Source organism: Dryobates pubescens, chromosome 18 (genome assembly GCF_014839835.1).
Source record: "Dryobates pubescens isolate bDryPub1 chromosome 18, bDryPub1.pri, whole genome shotgun sequence".
In the NCBI taxonomy this organism is placed as follows: Eukaryota; Metazoa; Chordata; class Aves; order Piciformes; family Picidae; genus Dryobates; species Dryobates pubescens.
This window is the reverse complement of record NC_071629.1, coordinates 19,748,685-19,767,359: the sequence shown is the minus strand read 5'-3', so window position 1 is coordinate 19,767,359 and position 18,675 is coordinate 19,748,685. Positions and strand designations below refer to the sequence as shown.

General features: G+C 47.2%; 1 protein-coding gene across 1 annotated transcript; it reads left to right on the top strand.

Annotated features, from left to right (window-relative positions):
• Positions 1 to 997: 997 nt before the first annotated feature.
• Positions 998 to 17,499, top strand: HTATSF1 (HIV-1 Tat specific factor 1). Its single transcript, XM_009904306.2, has 9 exons — positions 998 to 1,387; positions 5,776 to 5,980; positions 6,303 to 6,350; positions 8,066 to 8,220; positions 10,044 to 10,207; positions 11,845 to 11,944; positions 14,445 to 14,534; positions 16,185 to 16,322; positions 17,160 to 17,499. Exons 1-9 carry the CDS (start codon positions 1,220 to 1,222, stop codon positions 17,442 to 17,444), a joined length of 1,353 nt encoding a protein of 450 aa, XP_009902608.2. The 5' UTR covers positions 998 to 1,219; the 3' UTR covers positions 17,445 to 17,499.
• Positions 17,500 to 18,675: the final 1,176 nt, after the last annotated feature.

Here is an 18,675-nt window from a genome sequence, read left to right as displayed (position 1 = left end):
GTTAGCCATTGCAATGTGCTGCCCAGGGAGGTGGTGGAGTCCCCACCCCCGGAGGTGCTCAAGAGGGGATTTGATGTGGCACTTGGTGCCATGGTTTAGTAGTCATGAGGCATTGGGTGACAGGTTGACGATCCTTGAGGTCTTTTCCAACCTTATTGATCCTATGTATCTCTGGATATAATCTAGTCCAACCCCCTGATAAAGCAGGGTCACCCACAGCATGTTGCACAAGATCACAATATCCAGATGTTTAAAGTCTCTAGAGGAGACTGCACCACCTCTCTCAGCAGCCTGTTCCACGGCTCTGGTACCCTTAAGATAGTTTTTGCTCAAGTGAAACCTCCTGTGCTCTAGTTTGTAGCCGTTGCCCCTTCTCCCATCACTGGGTACCACTGCTAAGAGCCCACCCTTTAGCTCCTCCACCCTTTAGCTATTGCCCAGCATTGAGAAGATCCCCTCTAAGTCTGCTTTTCTCCATGTTGAAGAGCCCCGGAACTCTGTTTAGTGTTGTCCCATACACAATAGGGAACAGCACTGCAGGAGGAAGTACTTTCAGTGCTTCACCCCGCCCCCAAACACACTTTTTATTATGCAAGGCCCTTGTAGACACAGCTCCCCGCCCACGGCAGGCGCACAAGGGACCTCAAGCCTAGGTCCTCATGGCCGTGGTGATACAGAGCTGCAGGCTAAAGGACAGCGGTAAGGCCGCTGTGGAGCCGAGAGCAGAGCCACGGCCTTTGTCTCAGAGCCCCGACAGAATCCCTCCAGCCTGAGGCTCCGGCGCCACCACCGCAGGCCTCAGCCCGCCCAGAGGCGGAGGGGCAAACGCCACCCCAGGCGCCCCACTCTCTCCGGGAAGGGCTCTCTCCCTTCTTCCTTCCCATTGGCTCCGCGGCTCCCCACGTGATCAGCCAGCCCGCGGCTGACTGGCTGCGGGGCGCATAGGGGCGGGAGGGAGGAAACCCCCTTCCGCGGGCTGATGGGGTCACTTCCGCTCCTGCGCGCCGCGGGGCTCTGGAAGGGTCCGTAGCGGCGTGAGGCGGAGGGCTGCGCGCGCTCCCGCCGCTCCTGGCTGCGCGTGCCCGCGCGCTCCCCAGCCCCGCTGCTGAGAACGGGGCGGGGCGAGCGCGCGCCTCGGGCGGCGGCAGCGGCGCGGCTGGTTAGGCCCGGTGTGGGTGTTTCCTTCCCCCCCCCCGAGGCCCGCCGAACGGGGGCCAGGATGAGCGGTGAGGACGGGAACGAGGAGTTCTACCGGCAGCTGCAGCTTCAGCAGCAGTACGACGCCGAGCCCAAGGGCGAAGGAGAGGCTGACCCCTTCACCTATGTGGACCCGGCCGATGGAGCCGCTTACGAATGGGACCGGGAGAAGAAGGCCTGGTTCCCTAAGGTGGGTGCTGCCGGGGGCGGCCGGGCCGCTCGCTGCTTCCTCGCCACCTTCTCGCTGTGAGCAGCGGCCTGCGGGCCCGGCAGCGGCCCTCTGGACGGGAGGCTGCCCCGCTGCCCGCACACCGCCGTGGGACAGCCCCGCACTCGGGGCACGCCGAAGTTTCCTTGCGGAAGGGCGGGAATGTAGAACAGTTGATGCTGGCTCTCTTTACCACGGAGGTGTCTCCCGTGTCTGGATTCAGCTAGACAGATGTCTGTTGCATAGTTTCCGTGGTATTAAGACACTCTTCTTAGAGGTACAACTATGGCAGCAGGCGTTCTCTCCATCTGTTACCTTACCGCTGCTTTCTGCTCTTTCATTGTGAAGAGCTGTAGGTTGGCTTTTCTCTCAGGCTGTGAATCTGGAGGTTGGAGAATCAGAACCGTTTTGGTTGGAAAAGCTCACTGAGTTCAACCATTCAGTAACTCTCCCAAGGCTGCTGCTAAACCGTGCCCCTCATCTCTGCCTCTTTGAAACAGCTCCAGGGATGGAGATTCAACTGCTTCCCTGAAGAACCTGTTCCAGTCTTTGAGAATCACTTCAGTCAAGAAGTTTCTCCTCACATCCAACCTAAACCTCCCTTCGTGTAACTTGAGGCCGTTTCATCTTGTCTTGTTATGTGGGAGACCAACACCCACCTGCCTCCAGCCTCCTTTCAGGGAGTTGCAGAGAGTGAGAAAGTCTCCCCTCAGCCTCCTTTTACCCCAGGTCCCTCAGCTGCTCCTCACAAGACTGGTTCTCCAGCCCCTTCACCAGCATTGCTGCCTTGTGGACCTGCCCCAGCACTTCATTGTGACTTGTAGATTGCTTTGGCCCAGTAATTCAGAATCATGTTTGTAGTTCTTAAATCAGGACCTTGACATGTTCAGCTTAGCTGTGGTGACTTTTCTCTCTGTGTGCAGCAAAGTGAACTAGTCTGTTAAGAGGGCTGGGTGAAATGGAGCACTATATCCCCATTCTGTTCTTCTCTGAAAAAGGTACATAGAATCAATAAGGTTGGAAAAGACCTCAAGGATCATCAAGTCCAACCTGTCACCCACCACCTCATGACTACTAAACCATGGCTCCAAGTGCCATGTCCAGTCCCCTCTTGAACACCTCCAGGGATAGTGACTCCACCACCTCCCTGGGCATGTGTAAAGATACTTTGTTCCCTCTCCTTAGGTCTTGGAAATGCACTTGAGAATGAAATGTGTTTCCACAGAATGGGAATGTGTTTCAGTTTTTAATATTCCTGTGGTTTTTTTGTTCAGTAGTAGAACTTAACTGGCAGTAACAGCAGGATCCCTCAAGGTGAGAGCAGGCATTCAATGTCTTGAGCCAGTCTGCAAGGGAAGCAGTAGTTTTGTGGCTGTTTAACACTGAATGAGGGCAGTTACTTAATTTAGAAGTGTTAAGACATTTTGCAGCATGTAGTTGGTAAGCTAGTTCTTCCTTGTGACTCTGAATTCATTGCAGTTCAGAGAATCTGAGAATGAGGCTTGCAGTGCCAGGTTTATGTGTGTATAAACCTAGTAAAGTGCCTGTGCAGCAGATGGCTTAAGGAGGGGTGAAAGCATGTGAGCAATCCAGGCTCTTGAATGGAGCAGTGAAGAACTGAGTAGCCCTGGCTGCCTGTGGACTGCTGTATCCAGTAAGCACAGTGACTTCTTTTTAAAGGGTTTTTTCCTTCTTCCCATCTTCAGGGGTGGGATCCTGCCCATCTTTCTCACTTCATCTTGTAAGTTTATCTCTTCTTGGGAGCACTGGTCTTTCCTAAATGCCTTTCTTATCTCAGATTTCTGCCTTGGAGGGTAGACAATATTCAGGGTTGGACAGTTGATATAGGAGCAGCAAAGGTCAATAATCAATATGATGTGTAGTAGAAGTCGGTAAAGAATCCTTGTGAAGCGCTTCAAGTCATAGAGCACCGAGCTAGAGTCATACTGGGTACCAAGTTACTTCCTTTTGCAGGTGGTTACTGAACAGAATGTTTTAGGAAGACACTTTTAAGAGACTGAAAGAGGCAGAAGTTGTCATTCCATGAGCAGTACTGAAATTCTTCATCTCTGTTCTCTGACAAAGGATTCAAACATTCCAACTGGTCTGAAGTAATGATCATCTATAGACTGTTTTGCACTTGCTCTTCTGCTCAGTGTCTGCTGAGCTTCTACCAAAACATACTTCAAAGCAGTGCAGAATGCTGTTAACTGTCAGCATTCCTCACAAAAAACTGGAGGCAGTTAAACATTTGCAGGTTTGGATTGGAAGAGACCTTTAAAGGTCATCTAGGTCCAAGCCTCCCACAGTGAGCAGGACCATCTTGAATGAAGTGTTTGCAGCTTCATGTGTTATTTAATGCTTTTGCTCTCAATGCTAGTATATTGATGGATACCAGATTCTTGTAGTCCTTCTCAGACACAGCACAAAACTGCTTGTTGAATTCATCTGCCTGCCTTCATGACTTCACAGAATCACCAAGGTTGGAAGAGACCTCAGAGATCATCAAGTCCAACCTGACTTGCTGGGGGTAAAAAAAACCAGACCTTGAATGTCTTCTGGAAGCCTAGAGTATCTGTTCTTCTTTTGGTTAATCTATTCCTTTCCATGTCAGTGGCACCAGTAGTTAATTGCATGCAAGCAAGCCCTGCAGTATTGTATTTCTTTTCCCATAAGGTTAATTGCCCCAGGCTGTACAAGTGTGTGGGCATGGAGATAGAACTGATCTCCTTCTGTGATGTTCTCCACCAGAATGGGATTGAAGCCCCAAGCAAGAAGCTCTGTGAGCAGGCATGGGATGACATAAGTATAAATTCCTTTATGCTTGCAAGAAATGCATTTTAAATTGAAGTAGTTGTATATATGGTGCTAGCATATTATGGGGGAGGGAGGGAAGGTCATTGATACAGACTGGCAATATTTGACAAGCTAATTTGCTAAGAATAAATTTACCTTCACAGGAGAATGTGGTTTACCCTAAAGTTGAAAAAATAATACTGCTGCAAGAAGGTGGCTGATTGGTGCAGGTTTAGTCACTAATCAATAGGTTCTCTGATTAAAACAAATACTGGTGTTTACCAGGAAGTTTAAGAGCTGCTTAATTTTTCTGGATTTCATCAAGTGTGAAATCAAGAACTTCCTGAGATTGCTAGTGGCAGAACACAGGAGTCTTCCTTGCTTCACTAAAGGTGGTAGCATTCTACTTTCCTCTGGAGGTTATGTCACCTTTTTAGGAGCAGCCACTTGCATTCCTGCTCAAGGTGTGCTGCAAATCTTGCTTAGTGTAGGAGCTGTGTCATGCTGAGCTTTTATGTTTTCTAAGGAGCTCCACAGCATCTCACATGATTCTGACAGGGCTGTTACTGTCAGTTCTGCAGTTTTGACTTGGCATGACAAAAAACTGAAAGAGTTAAAACCTGGAGCTTCAGCTCACTGGGGAGTGTAGGAAGACAGCACTGTTGTCACTGACAGCCACTCTCTTAAAATAGCTTCATGAGGTTCAATTTTGCTCCCTTTTGAGTTGTGACCCAACTCCCAAACCACTACATGAGTACAGATGAAGCAAGTGCAGGACAGGTCAAGAGGTAAGGCTTTCAAAGGTTAAGGCTCAGGTTAGGGAACAAATAAATTCAGAGTGCAAAACCAGCTATGATGTAGTTTCTCTTTGCATGTTATTGCTAGTGGCTAGTATTAACATTTATCTGGCTGGAAGTGCTGGGTGTAAGTTGTTTTGGTCTCTGAAAGATAAGACATGAGCCAATCTTAACATTTTATCCAAGTGCAGGCTCTCTCTCTCTCTCTAGAAAAGAGCAAAGCTGATTATTTACCTATTAGTAGGATATAGAGAGTACAGCATTTTAAACTGTCTTGAGACATGTCTCTATCTAAGTGCTTTATTTATTGCCTGTCAACACAGATCCATGTCAGCTCTGAAAATGCCTCTGTCAAAGGGCAGATGCCTCCAAATGTCAGTCATTCATCATCTGTGGATAAGTTGTTGGCTTTCCTTCAGTGTTGCAGTTCTCTCTTCAACAACATGTGCAGGAGTGCTTGGTTGCCATCCTTCATCAAGTCCAGTTTGCATGGGGAGCAGAAAGCTTTGCTTGGGGGGAAAAAAGGCAGAACATGTGAAATGTATAAAAGCTTCATGTGCTGTGTGGAATTCATAGGTTAGAGTGGTTCAGGTCGTTCCCAAACAGATTGTTCTTGTGCACAGGGCTTGACAAAGATGACTTTAAAACACTTTTAAAGTGCTGTTGTGTTCTGTCTTGCCAGATTGGAGAATGAGCATCCTCTAACTAATGTGAAATTGCAAACCTGAATTTGTGCTTCTTTGGAACTTTGGCTTCATTTTCCTCATTCCTTTTCAGATAACAGAAGACTTCCTGGCAACTTATCAGGCCAACTATGGCTTCAATGCAGATGATACAAACAGTTCATCTGCTTCTGGCACAGCAACTGAAAGTAAGCCACCAGTAAGTTCTAAGACCTCTGGCACCCAGCCATCAGCAAATGAGAAAGGACCACAACAAACAGACCCAAAACAAAAGTCTGAAAAGCGGAAGCTTGAGCCAGGTAAGTGACAGAGGGCTTTCCCCTCCCTGTAGGCTGCAGCCTGTCTAGTGCTGAGTGGAAACTGGCCATTGGGCAGGGTTAGCATGTGCAGCAAAGATGTGGATTGCTTGCAAGCTTCCAGAATGTGGTTTGGTTTTTATTGGGTGGTACTTCATAAGTAGCATCCTAAGGTGGAGGGAAAAAAAGAAGGCAAATTAAGGCATGTTCAGAGCTTTTCCCCTGAGCAAGCAAGAATTGTTAGCAGTCTGATGGAATGTGAACATGAGTGTATGCTCCCATGTTTAACATACTGGCATAACTGAATTAAAACTCTTGGTTTTAGGATGGTTTCATGTTGAAGAAGACAGAAACACAAATGTTTATGTGACTGGTAAGTAATAGTGGTTATTTATCTCCTTTCAACTAAAAATGGTTAAGAGAGACTCCTGTGTGTCTTACTGTCATCTATTCAGCTTGCCATGTGCAAGCCACTTAATGTTGTGCTCCTGACTGCTTAATGCCTTTGTGACCTTTAAATTGCAGATGTGGGAAAGTGATAGAAGAGACATCTTCCATGCTTTTGTCTTTTAAATGTGACATTCTCTGAGCTGTCGAAGCCAAGTCACTCCTGTGGGCTTTCTAAAGTAAGCTACAGCCCAGAAAAACACTTTCTGTGAGCTGTCAGGAGAGGCTGAGGGAGCTGGGGTTGCTTAACCTGGAGAAGAGGTGGCTCAGGGAAAACCTCATTGCTCTCTACAACTCCCTGAAGGGAGGTTGTAGCCAGGTGAGGGTTGGTCTCTTCTCCCAGGCAACCAGCACCAGAACAAGAGGACACAGTCTCAAACTGCACCAGGAGAGGTTCAGGCTGGATGTTAGGAAGAAGCTCTTCATAGAAAGAGTTATTTGCCATTGGAATGTGCTGCCCAGGGAGGTGGTGGAGTCACCATGACTGGAGGTGTTTAGGAAGAGACTTGATGGGGTGCTTGGTGCCATGATTTAGTTGATGGTGTTGGGTGATAGGTTGGACTTGATGATCTCAAAGGTCTCTTCCAACCTGTTCTACTCTGTTCTACTCAGCAGGATGATGAGACCAAGTTTATAACAAGACAGTGCATGGACTGTATGAATCATTTAATATTTTAATCTTTGAAGTTTGATTTGATTTTATGAATACATAATTAAATGATTGGGGAAGGAGGAGGAAACAGTAAGGTCTAAAGACAAAACAGAGCTGGGAATAGAATAAGCAAGTCATGGAAAAGCTCAAATGAAACTCTGCATTTATTATGGTATTTATTTATGGTGTTCATGTTCATTAAGGCCTTGGGCAGCCTGGTCTAGTGGAAGGTGTCCCTTCCCATGATGGGGCAGGGGGGTTGAAACTAGATGATCTTTAAGGTCCTTTCACCCCAAACCATTCTATGGTTTCTCTACCTGTTTTGGCTGTTGGGGTGCAATCCTTCTGTGGCAAACACAAAGGTACATTTGGTGGTTCTGAGCAGCCACAGAAATGCACACCCTTGAGTCTTCAAAGATACCCATCCAGGCCAAACTATCATGGAACAGGCACAGAATTTAGTTGGTTTCCTTGTCCTCAATTCACAGCTCAAACTCTCAGAACTCCATGCTTTATCAGTAGGGTGTTTTTGGGGTAGAGAAAACAGTTTTCTGTTTGTAGGTTGAGGCTATTTTAGTCTTGAATCACTAGAGGTGCAGTGGAACCAAAAACTTGGGCAGAACAGATGCTGTCACCTTAAGCCATTGTGTCCACTACAGTGTACATATCCTGTGTGGCACTAAAGTTTTAGGTCTGCATGTTGGGGGGCACAGAGATGTTGCTGTATGTTCCACCTTTTAAAAAGTGGAAAGGATTTTTGAAATCCTGAGAAGCAGCAATGCTTGAAAGGTAATACTGAAAACACTGATCCCAGGTGGGGGTAGTGGTTTCCTACAATGTATGCACCATTGCATCCTGGACTTTGATACCTTTCATGTGAAGAAACACTGCTGGGGGGAGGGTTTGTTCTGATGAGGTTTACAAAAAAAAAAAACCCAAGAAAATGAATCTGAACATAGCCAAGCCTTCTGTTTGCATTTATTTTGCAGGTTTGCCTCCAGACATCACAAAGGATGAGTTTGTGCAAGTCATGTCCAAGTGTGGCATCATCATGCGAGACCCTCAAACAGAAGAGCACAAAATCAAACTGTACAAAGACAAGGAAGGAAATCTTAAAGGGGATGGCCTCTGTTGCTACCTGAAGGTCAGTGGTGCCCTGAAATGCAGTCTTTTCCTTCCTCTTCATGATACTTGGGGCAACTATATCACAATCATACTCAAAAAATGTATCAGTTATCTAAAGTATAACTTAAAATGTAGGTGTCTGTTGTAAAAATGTATTGCAGAAAGATCTGGTTACTTGCTGGTGTGCCTCATTCATTTCCTCTTACTCAGCCCCACTCTCCCCCTTGAAATGTCCCTTACACCTGCTGAACATGTCCTGTCATGGTTGCCAGTGATTATGGGGTGAAATGGGGATCCTCTTCCCATTTTGCTTACAAAATATATCATCATGTGGCCAAAAATACATAGCTTGTGAGAGAGCAAGGAGCATACAGCACTCCTCTGTTTAAGCCTTTTCATTGAGAACTGGTTAGCTGCAGACCTGTTCTTGCATTCTCTATTGCTAGGGTTTTGCACTGGATCTGTTCCCATTTGGGCTTTGCAAAGGAGTTGTATTGTTTGTCTTAAGTTTCCTTCACTTGAAGGATATGCACCCAGCAAAATGGAAATAAAAAGCTTTCTGTGGGTGTTGTGCTGCCTCTGTGCTTGGTGTAAAATGCTGTCATTTCTTTGCACCTTTTAACCTAGTCTTGCCTTAGCATGAGGAGAATCTTAAGGGACTTTGAGAAGGTCCTTGGACATTAGGAAGAAGTTCTTGGCTATGAACAGGTTGCCCAAGAAGGTGGTGAAGGCCCAAGCCCTGAAGACATTCAAGGTCAGGTTTGATGGGGCTCCAAGCAATCTGATCTGGTTGGGATTGTCCCTGCTGACTGCAGGGGGATTGGACTATAAGACCTTAAAAGGTCGCTTCCAATCATAGACTCATGGAATTGTTAGGGTTGGAAAGGACCTCCAGGATCATCCAGTTCCCCCCCTGCCCTGCCATGGGCAGGGACACCTCACAGTACAGCAGGTTGCTCACAGCCACATCCAGCCTGGCTGCAAAAACCTCCAGAGATGAGGCTTCCACCACCTCCCTGGGCAACCTGTGCCAGTCTCTCACCACCCTCATGGGCAACAACTTCTTCCTAACATCCAATCTCAATCTACCCATTGCTAGTTTTTTTTTCTATTCCCCCCAGTCCCATCACTCCCTGACAGCCTAAAAAGTCTCTCCCCAGCTTTCTTGGAGCCCCCTTCAGATACTGGAAGGCCACAATTAGGTCTCCTTGGAGCCTTCTCTTCTCCAGACTGATACTATTCTCTTAGCCTGTACAAACTTAGGCTGCAGTCCTTCACATGTTTCAGTAGTGAATCCTTTGGCATGTTAGTACTTGCCAATTAAAGCAACCTGCTTTAATTCTGCAAGAAGCACCAGGCAGTAGTAAACATCTGCCTTGTAGTCTGGGCTACTTCTGCAGTTTTAGTGGTTAGGGCTGTTCAGTGCACAGGAGTCAAGAGAGTCTCCACTCTGAAGGACATCGAGGAAAACATTACAAATTGCTGGAGAGCCTGAACATCTCTTGCCCTTGCAAAAGTGATACCAGCTTGGGAGCAAATCAGCTTCCTGACATTTCTTTATTCTCCTTTTTGAGTTGATCAGCTTGCATGGCCTTTGCAGATGAGTTTCTGTGGCTCATGTGAGTGAAATGTATGCAGTTGGTTTGGGGGGAGCACTGATCTGCTGTGGCAGTGCTGAAGAAAGACTGGATTGTGACAAAACAGGCATTGAAAGAGACAGCACTGTGGTTTTCAGTGTCAGGGAACTGGTGCTTAGCACAGTAGTCTTAATTGAAGTGTTACTGGAACAATTTGCCTGTGCCATGTGTTTTAAAGCTTGCCCTCTGTTTTATCCTCAAATAGAGAGAATCAGTTCCCCTTGCACTGAGACTTCTGGACGAGGCAGAAATCAGAGGCTATAAATTGCATGTTGAAGTTGCAAAGTTTCAGCTGAAGGGGGAGTATGATGCAAGCAAAAAGAAGAAGAAATGTAAAGACTACAAGAAGAAGTTATCTCAACAGCAGAAGTTTGTATTGTTTTACTTCAGTAAACTCTTGCTTGAACTCTTAAGTGCTGTTAGGAAAGCTCTGATTGCTTTTAGATGCCATGCTAAGAGTTAGGCAAAACTGAAGTAGTATTTGATGCTGAAATAGGTTGAATGATACCCACTTGGAGAGGACAGCTAGATAAAATGTTGACATGCTGAACTTGTTGTTGTGATGGGCTCATTAAAGTAATACAGAGGGAACTGAGATCTTTCAGATGCAGCTCTGGGGAGAGAAAAGACTCTTTGCTCAGTGTGTGAATGTACAAATCCTATCACATTATCTAGGCTTGCCTTTGTAAGGTAATAACACTCTGGCAGTCCATATGTTGGTACCATCCTTTACAAGCTGCCAAGGCTAAGAGATGCTAACTTCCATCGGGGCTAAAATATCTCTGTAGGTTCCCCCAGACATCTCTATAGACTAGAATAGAATTAACCATGTTGGAAAAGACCTTTGAGATCATAGAGTCCAACCTATCATCCAACACTGCCTAATGCAACTAAACCATGGCACCAAGTGCCTCATCCAGTCTCTTCTTAAACACCTCCAGTATGGTGACTCCACCACCTCCCTGGGCAGCACATTCCAATGGCTAACACCTCTCTCTGGGAAGAACTTTGTCCTAACATCCAGCCTAAACTTCCCCTGGCACAGCTTGAGACTGTGTCCTCTTGTTCTGCTGCTGGGTGCCTGGGAGAGGAGACTAGCCCCCACCTGGCTCCAACCTCCCTTCAGGTAGTTGTAGAGAGCAAGAAGGTCTCCCCTGAGCCTCCTCTTCTCCAGGCTAAGCAACCCCAGCTCCCTCAGCCTCTCCTCACAGGGCTGTGCTTCAGACCCCTCCCCAGCTTTGTTCCCACATGCAAGTGTCTCAATGTCCTTCTTAAATTGAGCAGCCCAGAACTGGACACAGGACTCAAGGTGTGCCCTAACCAGTGCTGAGTACAGGGCAGAATGACTTCCCTGCTCCTGCTGGCCACACTGTTCCTGATGCAGGCCAGGATGCCATTGGCCTTCTTGGCCACCTGGGCACACTGCTGGCTTGCTGCTGTCAACCAGTACCCCCAGGTGCCTTCCTGCCTGGCTGCTCTCCAGCAGAGTTCACAGCATATAGAGTGTCCAGCCTTTAAAACTGTGCTGAGACATGTCTCTAGCTGAGTGCCTTATCTATTGCCATGCTTTAGATAAACCCAGTTACATTTATCCCAGGGAGCAGGGGATCCTCTTGTCTGTCAGAAGAGGAATTAGGGGGGAAACGGTGAAACGCCGCCATTGTTACTCTGTTTGGCAGCAACAGCTTCCTTGTGTCTGAGCTGCTGTTAGGCAGGAATTAAAACTTTGAAGATTGTATTTATTTTTTTCAGTGTTGAAGAGAATGTTTTGGGGTGGTTTTTTTTTTCCAAACCAATTTGTATTCCCTCTGAGCATTTAAGTCCCTCAGAAGTGGTAAAACTGCTGCGTCTTCTCAGGCGAATGACTTAGCTCTGTCTCAAAATGCATGTTTTGGTTGGATGCCTTGCAAGAGATGCCCCATTAATGATTTTTCTCCCCAACAAATGCTTGTAGAAACTGAAGAGAGGCGCAGCAATATCTTCTTACTGTTGCTTCATTTCATTAGACAGCTGGATTGGAGGCCTGAGAAGAAAGATGGAGCAACTCGGATGCGGCATGAGCGCATCGTTATTATCAGGAATATGTTCCACCCAAAGGACTTTGAGGTAGGAAGTTGCCACACCTGTTAGAAAAATGAGCAAGAGGCAACTCAGATTAAATGGTGGGACATTTGAAACCTGGCAGATTCATAGAAGCAATAAGGTTGGAAAAGACCTCAGAGATCATCAAGTCCAACCTGTCACCCAACACCTCCTGACTGACTAAACCATGGCACCAAGTGCTACATCCAATCCTTTTTTGAGCACCTCCAGGGATGGTGATTCCACTACCTCCCTGGGCAGCACATCCCAATGGCCAATCTCTCTTTCTGAGAAGAATTTCTTCCTAACATCCAGCCCAAACCAGCTTGAGACTGTGTCCTCTTGTTGTGTCACAGTTTGCCTGGGAGAAGAGACCAAGCATACTACCCTTTGGGTAGTTGTAGACAGCAATAAGGTCTCCCCTGAGCCTCCTAGACAGCAATAAGGTCTCCCCTGAGACTCTTCTTTTCCAGGCTAAACAACCCCAGTTCCCTGAGCTGCTCCTCACAGGGCTGTGCTCCAAACCCCTCCCCAACCTTGTTGCCTTTCTCTGGACACCTTCCAGCATCTCAACATCTTTCCGAAATTGAGGAGCCCAGAACTGGACACAGGACTCAAGGTGTGGCCTAACCAGTGCTGAGTACAGGGCAGAAAGACTTCCCTGCTCCTGCTGGCCACACTGTTCCTGATACTGGCCAGGATGAAAGAGCCTGGAAAGAAAGGTGTTGAAGAGGGGGATTTGGTGGTCAAGAGGGGATTGGACATGGCACATGGTGCCATCGTCTAGTAGTCATGAGGTCTTGGGTGACAGGTTGGACTTGCTGATCTTTGAGGTCTTTTCCAACCATGTTGATTCTATTCTATTCTTCTTATTCTTATTCTATTCTACCACCAAGTCCTACCAATAGCACAGCACTGCCAGGTCCACCACTGAGCCATGCCCCTCAGCATGGTCTGACCTTTGTGCCATAAGGATTTTAGCAAAATTCTCAGCACAAATGAAGAAAGCCAAACTTACTGTTAGGAATGGGTTTTGTGTGTGTTTTGAGGGGGGGGAGGGTGTTGCTTTTTCTTTGGGAGGTTTTTTATTTGGGTGTCTTGTGTTGGTTTTTACTGTGGTTTTGGTTGGTTGGGGGTCTTCTGTTTTATGTGTTTCTTTGGGGGGATGGTTGGGGGGGGTTTGTGGGTGGTTGGTTGCTTTTTTCTCTGCCAAGCATCCATGTGAAATTAATTTATTTCTAAAAAGCAGGAAGGAATTTTGGTAAGAATGTGCTTTTGCAAAGTAGTCTTCTTCATGGAATCAGAGAATGGTTTGCATTGGAGGGGACCTTCCAGATCATCTAGTTACAGCCCCCTGCCATGGGCAGGGACACCTCCCACTAGCCCAGGTTGCTCAAAGCCCCATCCAGCCTGGCCTTGAACACCTCCTGGGAGGGGGCACCCATGACCCCCCTGGGCAACCTTTCCAGTGTCTCCCCACCCTCCCTCTAAAGAATTTCTTCCTTATCTCCAGTCTCAATCTCTCCCCTTTCAGCTCCTATCGCTACAAGCCCTTGCCAAAAGTCCCTCCCTAGCTTTCCTGTAGCCACCTTCAGGTACTGGAAGCCTGCTCTAAGGTCTCCCTGGAGCCTTCTCTTCTCCGGGCTGAACAGCCCTAACTCTCTCAGCCTGTCCCCATAGGGTAGGTGCTGCAGCCCTCTGATCATCACTGTGTAGAATAAAATAGAATAGAATAGAATTAACCAGGTTGGAAGAGACCTTTGAGATCATCTAGTCCAACCTATCACCCAACACCATCTAATCAACTAAACCATGGCACCAAGCACCCCATCCAGTCTCTTCCTAAACACCTCCAGTGATGGTGACTCCACCACCTCTCTGAGCAGCACATTCCAATGGCCAATAACTCTTTCTATAAAGAACAACTTCCTAACATCCAGCCTAAACCTCCCCTGGTGCAGTTTGAGACTGTGTCCTCTTGTTCTGGTGCTGGGTGCCTGGGAGAAGAGACCAACCCCCACCTGGCTACAACCTCCCTTCAGTTAGTTGTAGACAGCAAGAAGGTCTCCCCTGAGCCTCCTCTTCTCCAGGCTAAGCAACCCCAGCTCCCTCAGCCTCTCCTCACAGGGCTGTGCTCAAGGCCTCTCCCCAGCCTTGTTGCCCTTCTCTGGACACCTTCAAGTGTCTCAATGTCCTTCTTAAACTGAGGGGCCCAGAACTGGATACAGGACTCGAGGTCCTCCTCACAGGGCTAACAATACCCCTTGTTGGGGTGGCAAGAGAGTAACTGTCTTAGGATAGAGAAACCAGCAGAAAATAACCTTATTAATAAGCAGCATCTATGGAAGTCAAATAAGGGCTGTCTGCCAACTCCCAAGTGGCTTTGCAAATGCAGTGTAACAACACTGAATTTAGGAGCTTTTAATAGATTGGCAGATGCATTCCTTTGATGGCTGAGCAAAAAACAAAGCTAAGAGAGAATGAAGAGCTTCTGTTTAATGTGACCTGCGTGATTGCTTGGCAGGAGGATCCCTTGGTGCTAAATGAGATCAGAGAAGATCTGCGGACGGAGTGTGAAAAGTTTGGTCAAGTAAAGAAGGTTCTCATATTTGATGTAAGTATGGTTTGGGTTTTTTTCCATGTTGAGTTAGTAGAAGTGATGTAATGTGTAAATGTGCCAAATGTTTAGGTTTCTTCAAACAGGACTGGAGCATTTACTTGGGTTGGTGTTCATGTCGTTGGGCTGCTCAACGAGAAGAGATGGCTCCAGGGAGACCTTAAAGCAGCCTTCCAGCACCTGAGGGGCACCTACTACCTTGTAGTGCTAGGGCAAGAGGGAATGGATTGAAACCTGAGGGCAGGTTTAGGCTGGATATTAGTCCCTGGAGGTGTTCAAGAGGGCAGGTTTAGACTGGATATTAGTCCCTGGAGATGTTCAAGACTGGGTATTGGTCCCTGGACGTGGCACTTGGTGCCGTGGTTTAGTAGTCATGAGGTGTTGGGTGGCAGGTTGGACTTGATGATCTTTGAGGTCTTTTCCAACCTTATTTATTCCATGATGATTAGGAAGAAATTCTTAAGAGTGAGGGTGGTGAAACACTGGAACAGGCTGCCCAGTGAGGTCATGATTGCCCCCTCCCTGGAGGTGTTCAAGGATGAGCTGGCTGAGGCCTCGAGCAGCCTGGACTAGTGGAAGGTGTCCCTGGCCTTTGGAGCTGGATGATCTTTAAGATCCCCTCTAAGCCAAACCATTGTATGAGAAGTGACCTAATCTTTCAGCATCTCAAAGTCAGCTGGGTTTGGAAATTGATTTCTAAGCACCCATCTACTTGAGCAAACCTGACTCTTCCCAGCCAGTTGGGTACATGTCACGAGTTTGTAAGTTTGTGAATATATTGACTTGTAAATATATTAACTTGTGGCCTCAGTAGCTGAAATCCTGTTCTGTCTACCAGTGTAACAACATGGCTAAACCTGCACATTGAATTTTTCAGACACCATTATCTGTGGTCAGGGTGATTGTTTTTGTAACACAGTCCAAAAGATGTACAGGCAGAAAGGGACCTGAGGATACTGGTTGACAGCCAGCTGAACATGAGCCAGCAGTGTGCCCAGGTGGCCAAGAAGGCCTATGGCATCCTGGCCTGCATCAGAAATAGTGTGGCCAGCAGGACCAGGGAAGTCATTGTGCCCTGTGCTCAGCACTGGTTAGGCCACACCTTGAGTCCTGTGTCCAGTTCTGGGCCTCTCAGTTTAGGAAAGATGTTGAGATGCTGGAAGGTGTCCAGAGAAGGGCAACAAAGCTGGGGAGGGGTCTGGAGCACAGCCCTGTGAGGAGAGGCTGAGGGAGCTGGGGTTGCTTAGCCTGGAGAAGAGGAGGCTCAGGGGAGACCTTCTTGCTGTCTACAACTCCCTGAAGGGAGGTTGTAGCCAGGAGGGGGTTGGTCTCTTCTCCCAGGCAAGCAGCACCAGAACAAGAGGACACAGTCTCAAGCTGTGCCAGGGGAAGTTTAGGCTGGAGGTGAGGAGAAAGTTCTTCACTGAGCGAGTCGTTCGTCATTGGAATGTGCTGCCCAGGGAGGTGGTGGAGTCCCCATCCCTGGAGGTGTTCAAGAGGGGATTGGATGTGGCACTTGGAGCCATGGTTTAGTTATGATGAGGTGTTGGGTGCTGGGTTGGAGTTGATGATCTCTGAGGTCTTTTCCAGCCGTATTGACCGTATGAGATGCTGTTTAGCTGAGTGCTGCCGTTGTCTCTCCCGCAGCGCCACCCCGACGGCGTGGCTTCGGTGTCCTTCAAAGAGCCAACAGAAGCTGATGTCTGCAAGCTGACCCTAAATGGGAGGTGGTTTGGTGGCAGGCAGCTCAGTGCTGAAACGTGGGATGGTGTGACAGATTACCAGGTAACCTGCCCTGGGCCTCTTTTAATACTTCACATAATCTTCCTTCCAAACTGCACATCTGTTTTGATTTGTGAAGAGCCTGCTGTTCTCATCCCCTTTCCCTGCTCACCCCTCCTCAGAAACTGCTGGAATGTCTCCAAAAAATGACCTTTCATTACTCAAGAAAAATGTAAAGGACCTCTTTGAAGTTAAAAATGCTTCTGTGTCCAGTTTTAGGCTCCCCAGTTCAAGAGAGACAGGGGTCTGCTGGAGAGAGTCCAACAGAGAGCCATGAGGATGATTAGGGGACTTGAACATCTCTCCTGTGAAGAGAGACTGAGAGCCCTGGGGCTGTTTAGTCTGGAGAAGAGAAGGCTGAGAGGGGATCTGATCAATGTCTATCAATGCCTGAGGGGTGGGTGTCAAGTGGAAGGGGGCCAAGCTCTTTTGGGTGGTGCACAGTAATAAGACAAGGAACAATGGAGACAAAATTGAACATAGAAGGTTTCACCTCAACATGAGGAGAAAGCTCAGTGAGGGTGATGGGGCACTGGAAGAGGCTGCCCAGAGAGGTTGTGGGGTCTCCTTCCCTGGAGACTTTCAAGACCCATCTGAATGCATTCCTGTGTGGACTACCCTGGGTGATCCTGCTTTTGGCACTGGATCTCTGGAGGTCCCTTCTGATATTCTGTGATGTTGGAGATGTCAGCTTAGAGGATTAGCCACTGGCTGTAGAGACCATTCATGCAGGCAGAGTCAGCAGGGCCTGTTGACTCTTGAGCTACGTCTGCAGTACAAATGTGTCATTTTATCTGAATGCAAGCCTGACTTTGTAATGATGTGCACAATCTTTAACAGGTGGAGGAGACTGCAAGAGAAAGGGAAGAAAGGCTGAAGGTGTGGGGGTCATTTCTAGAGGATCCTGATGCAAAGGAGCAGCAAACTGCGTCTGATTCTGATTCCACAACAAGCAGTGTGAAGCTGCCTGAAGGCGGACAGCCCTCAAAAGGGAACAGCACATCTAAGGAGGATGGAAATGCTGAAGCCCATAAGAGGGAGAATAATGGTGAGGGCATTAACGAAGATGGTGCTCCATCTACAGACAGCAGCCTTGCAGGCAGTGATGGTGAAGCAGACACATAACAGCTTTAATGCTTGATGGAAGCATGGAGTTTGAGGGTGATGTTTAAGTTGAGTCGATCCCCTTGCTTTAGGGTGACTGCCGACACTATTCACATGAAAATCTGCATAGTAGAGTTTCATCCACTGTGTGCTTTGAAGTTTTCATTAAAAGCAGTATTTAATGAGGTTCTAAAAGTCTGTATTAATTGGGCTGTTCAGGTAAAGTAACTCAAGTTGCCAAGAATGCAGTAAAAACTCATCAGGCTTCTTCTGTTCTAGCTATGCTTGTCCGTGCTCCATTCTGTAAGTGTGAAATGCCTTCCAAGCCTTCAGTTGATGTTGACTGTATGTAACTTAATGCAAAGCTATTACAAAAGATTTGTGAATTTTTGCTGTTCATTTTCCTGTGCTTCTTGGAACTCAGTATCTCATCCTTAACAATTACTCTGGGCCTGAGTACTTTAGGTTTATGTTATGGAACAGATGCTGTGGTACCTACAGGGCTGAACGCGTTGGATACGTTGCTGTGTGTTGAGTAGCAAATGCTGAGAGCAGTACCAAGCCACAAGGTGGAAAGCAAACAACATTGCCAGAGCCATGATAAGGCAAAGTGAGGGAAGATGGGTTAGTAAGTCACAGCATTTCATAAGTCACCATTTTTCTTTCCCTCTTTAGATCTGTTGAGGCTGGAATTAATGTCAAGGAGAGCAGCAGTGCACGAGCACACATGTTCTAGGCCATAAGGGAAGCAGGCTGATCCTAAGCTCTCATGGTCTGTATGCTGTAGGTAGACCAAGCAGGGGTTTGATTGATGGGTTGGCTTTGTTTAGTTTTTTGCTTTAGTGTAGTGTTAGCATGAAAGTTTTCATTTAACTTTGTTGAGAATGATGAGTGAGTTCTCTGCAGCCTTTTAGGTTAGCCTTACTTGCTCTTCTAAGTGGGGAGGACCTCCCATATTTCATACAATTTAAAGGCTTTTGGCAACTTGAACTACATTTGGTGGGCACAGAAAAAAATCAGGGCACTTGAAAATATGCTCACAAGTAATCTTTGGGGTTGGTTTTTTTGTTTTAATAGAAGAAGTAAATATTAAGGCCTCTTGGAAACGTTTCCAAAAGCAAGGATTTAGAAGACATTCTGCCTTGAGGCATTTTAATCTGTGACAGGCTTTCCAAAAGAACTTGTGAGGGACCTCTTTTGGGCATAGCCATGAACTCAGAATCCCATTGTTGGGGTGCCTAAAGGATAGAAG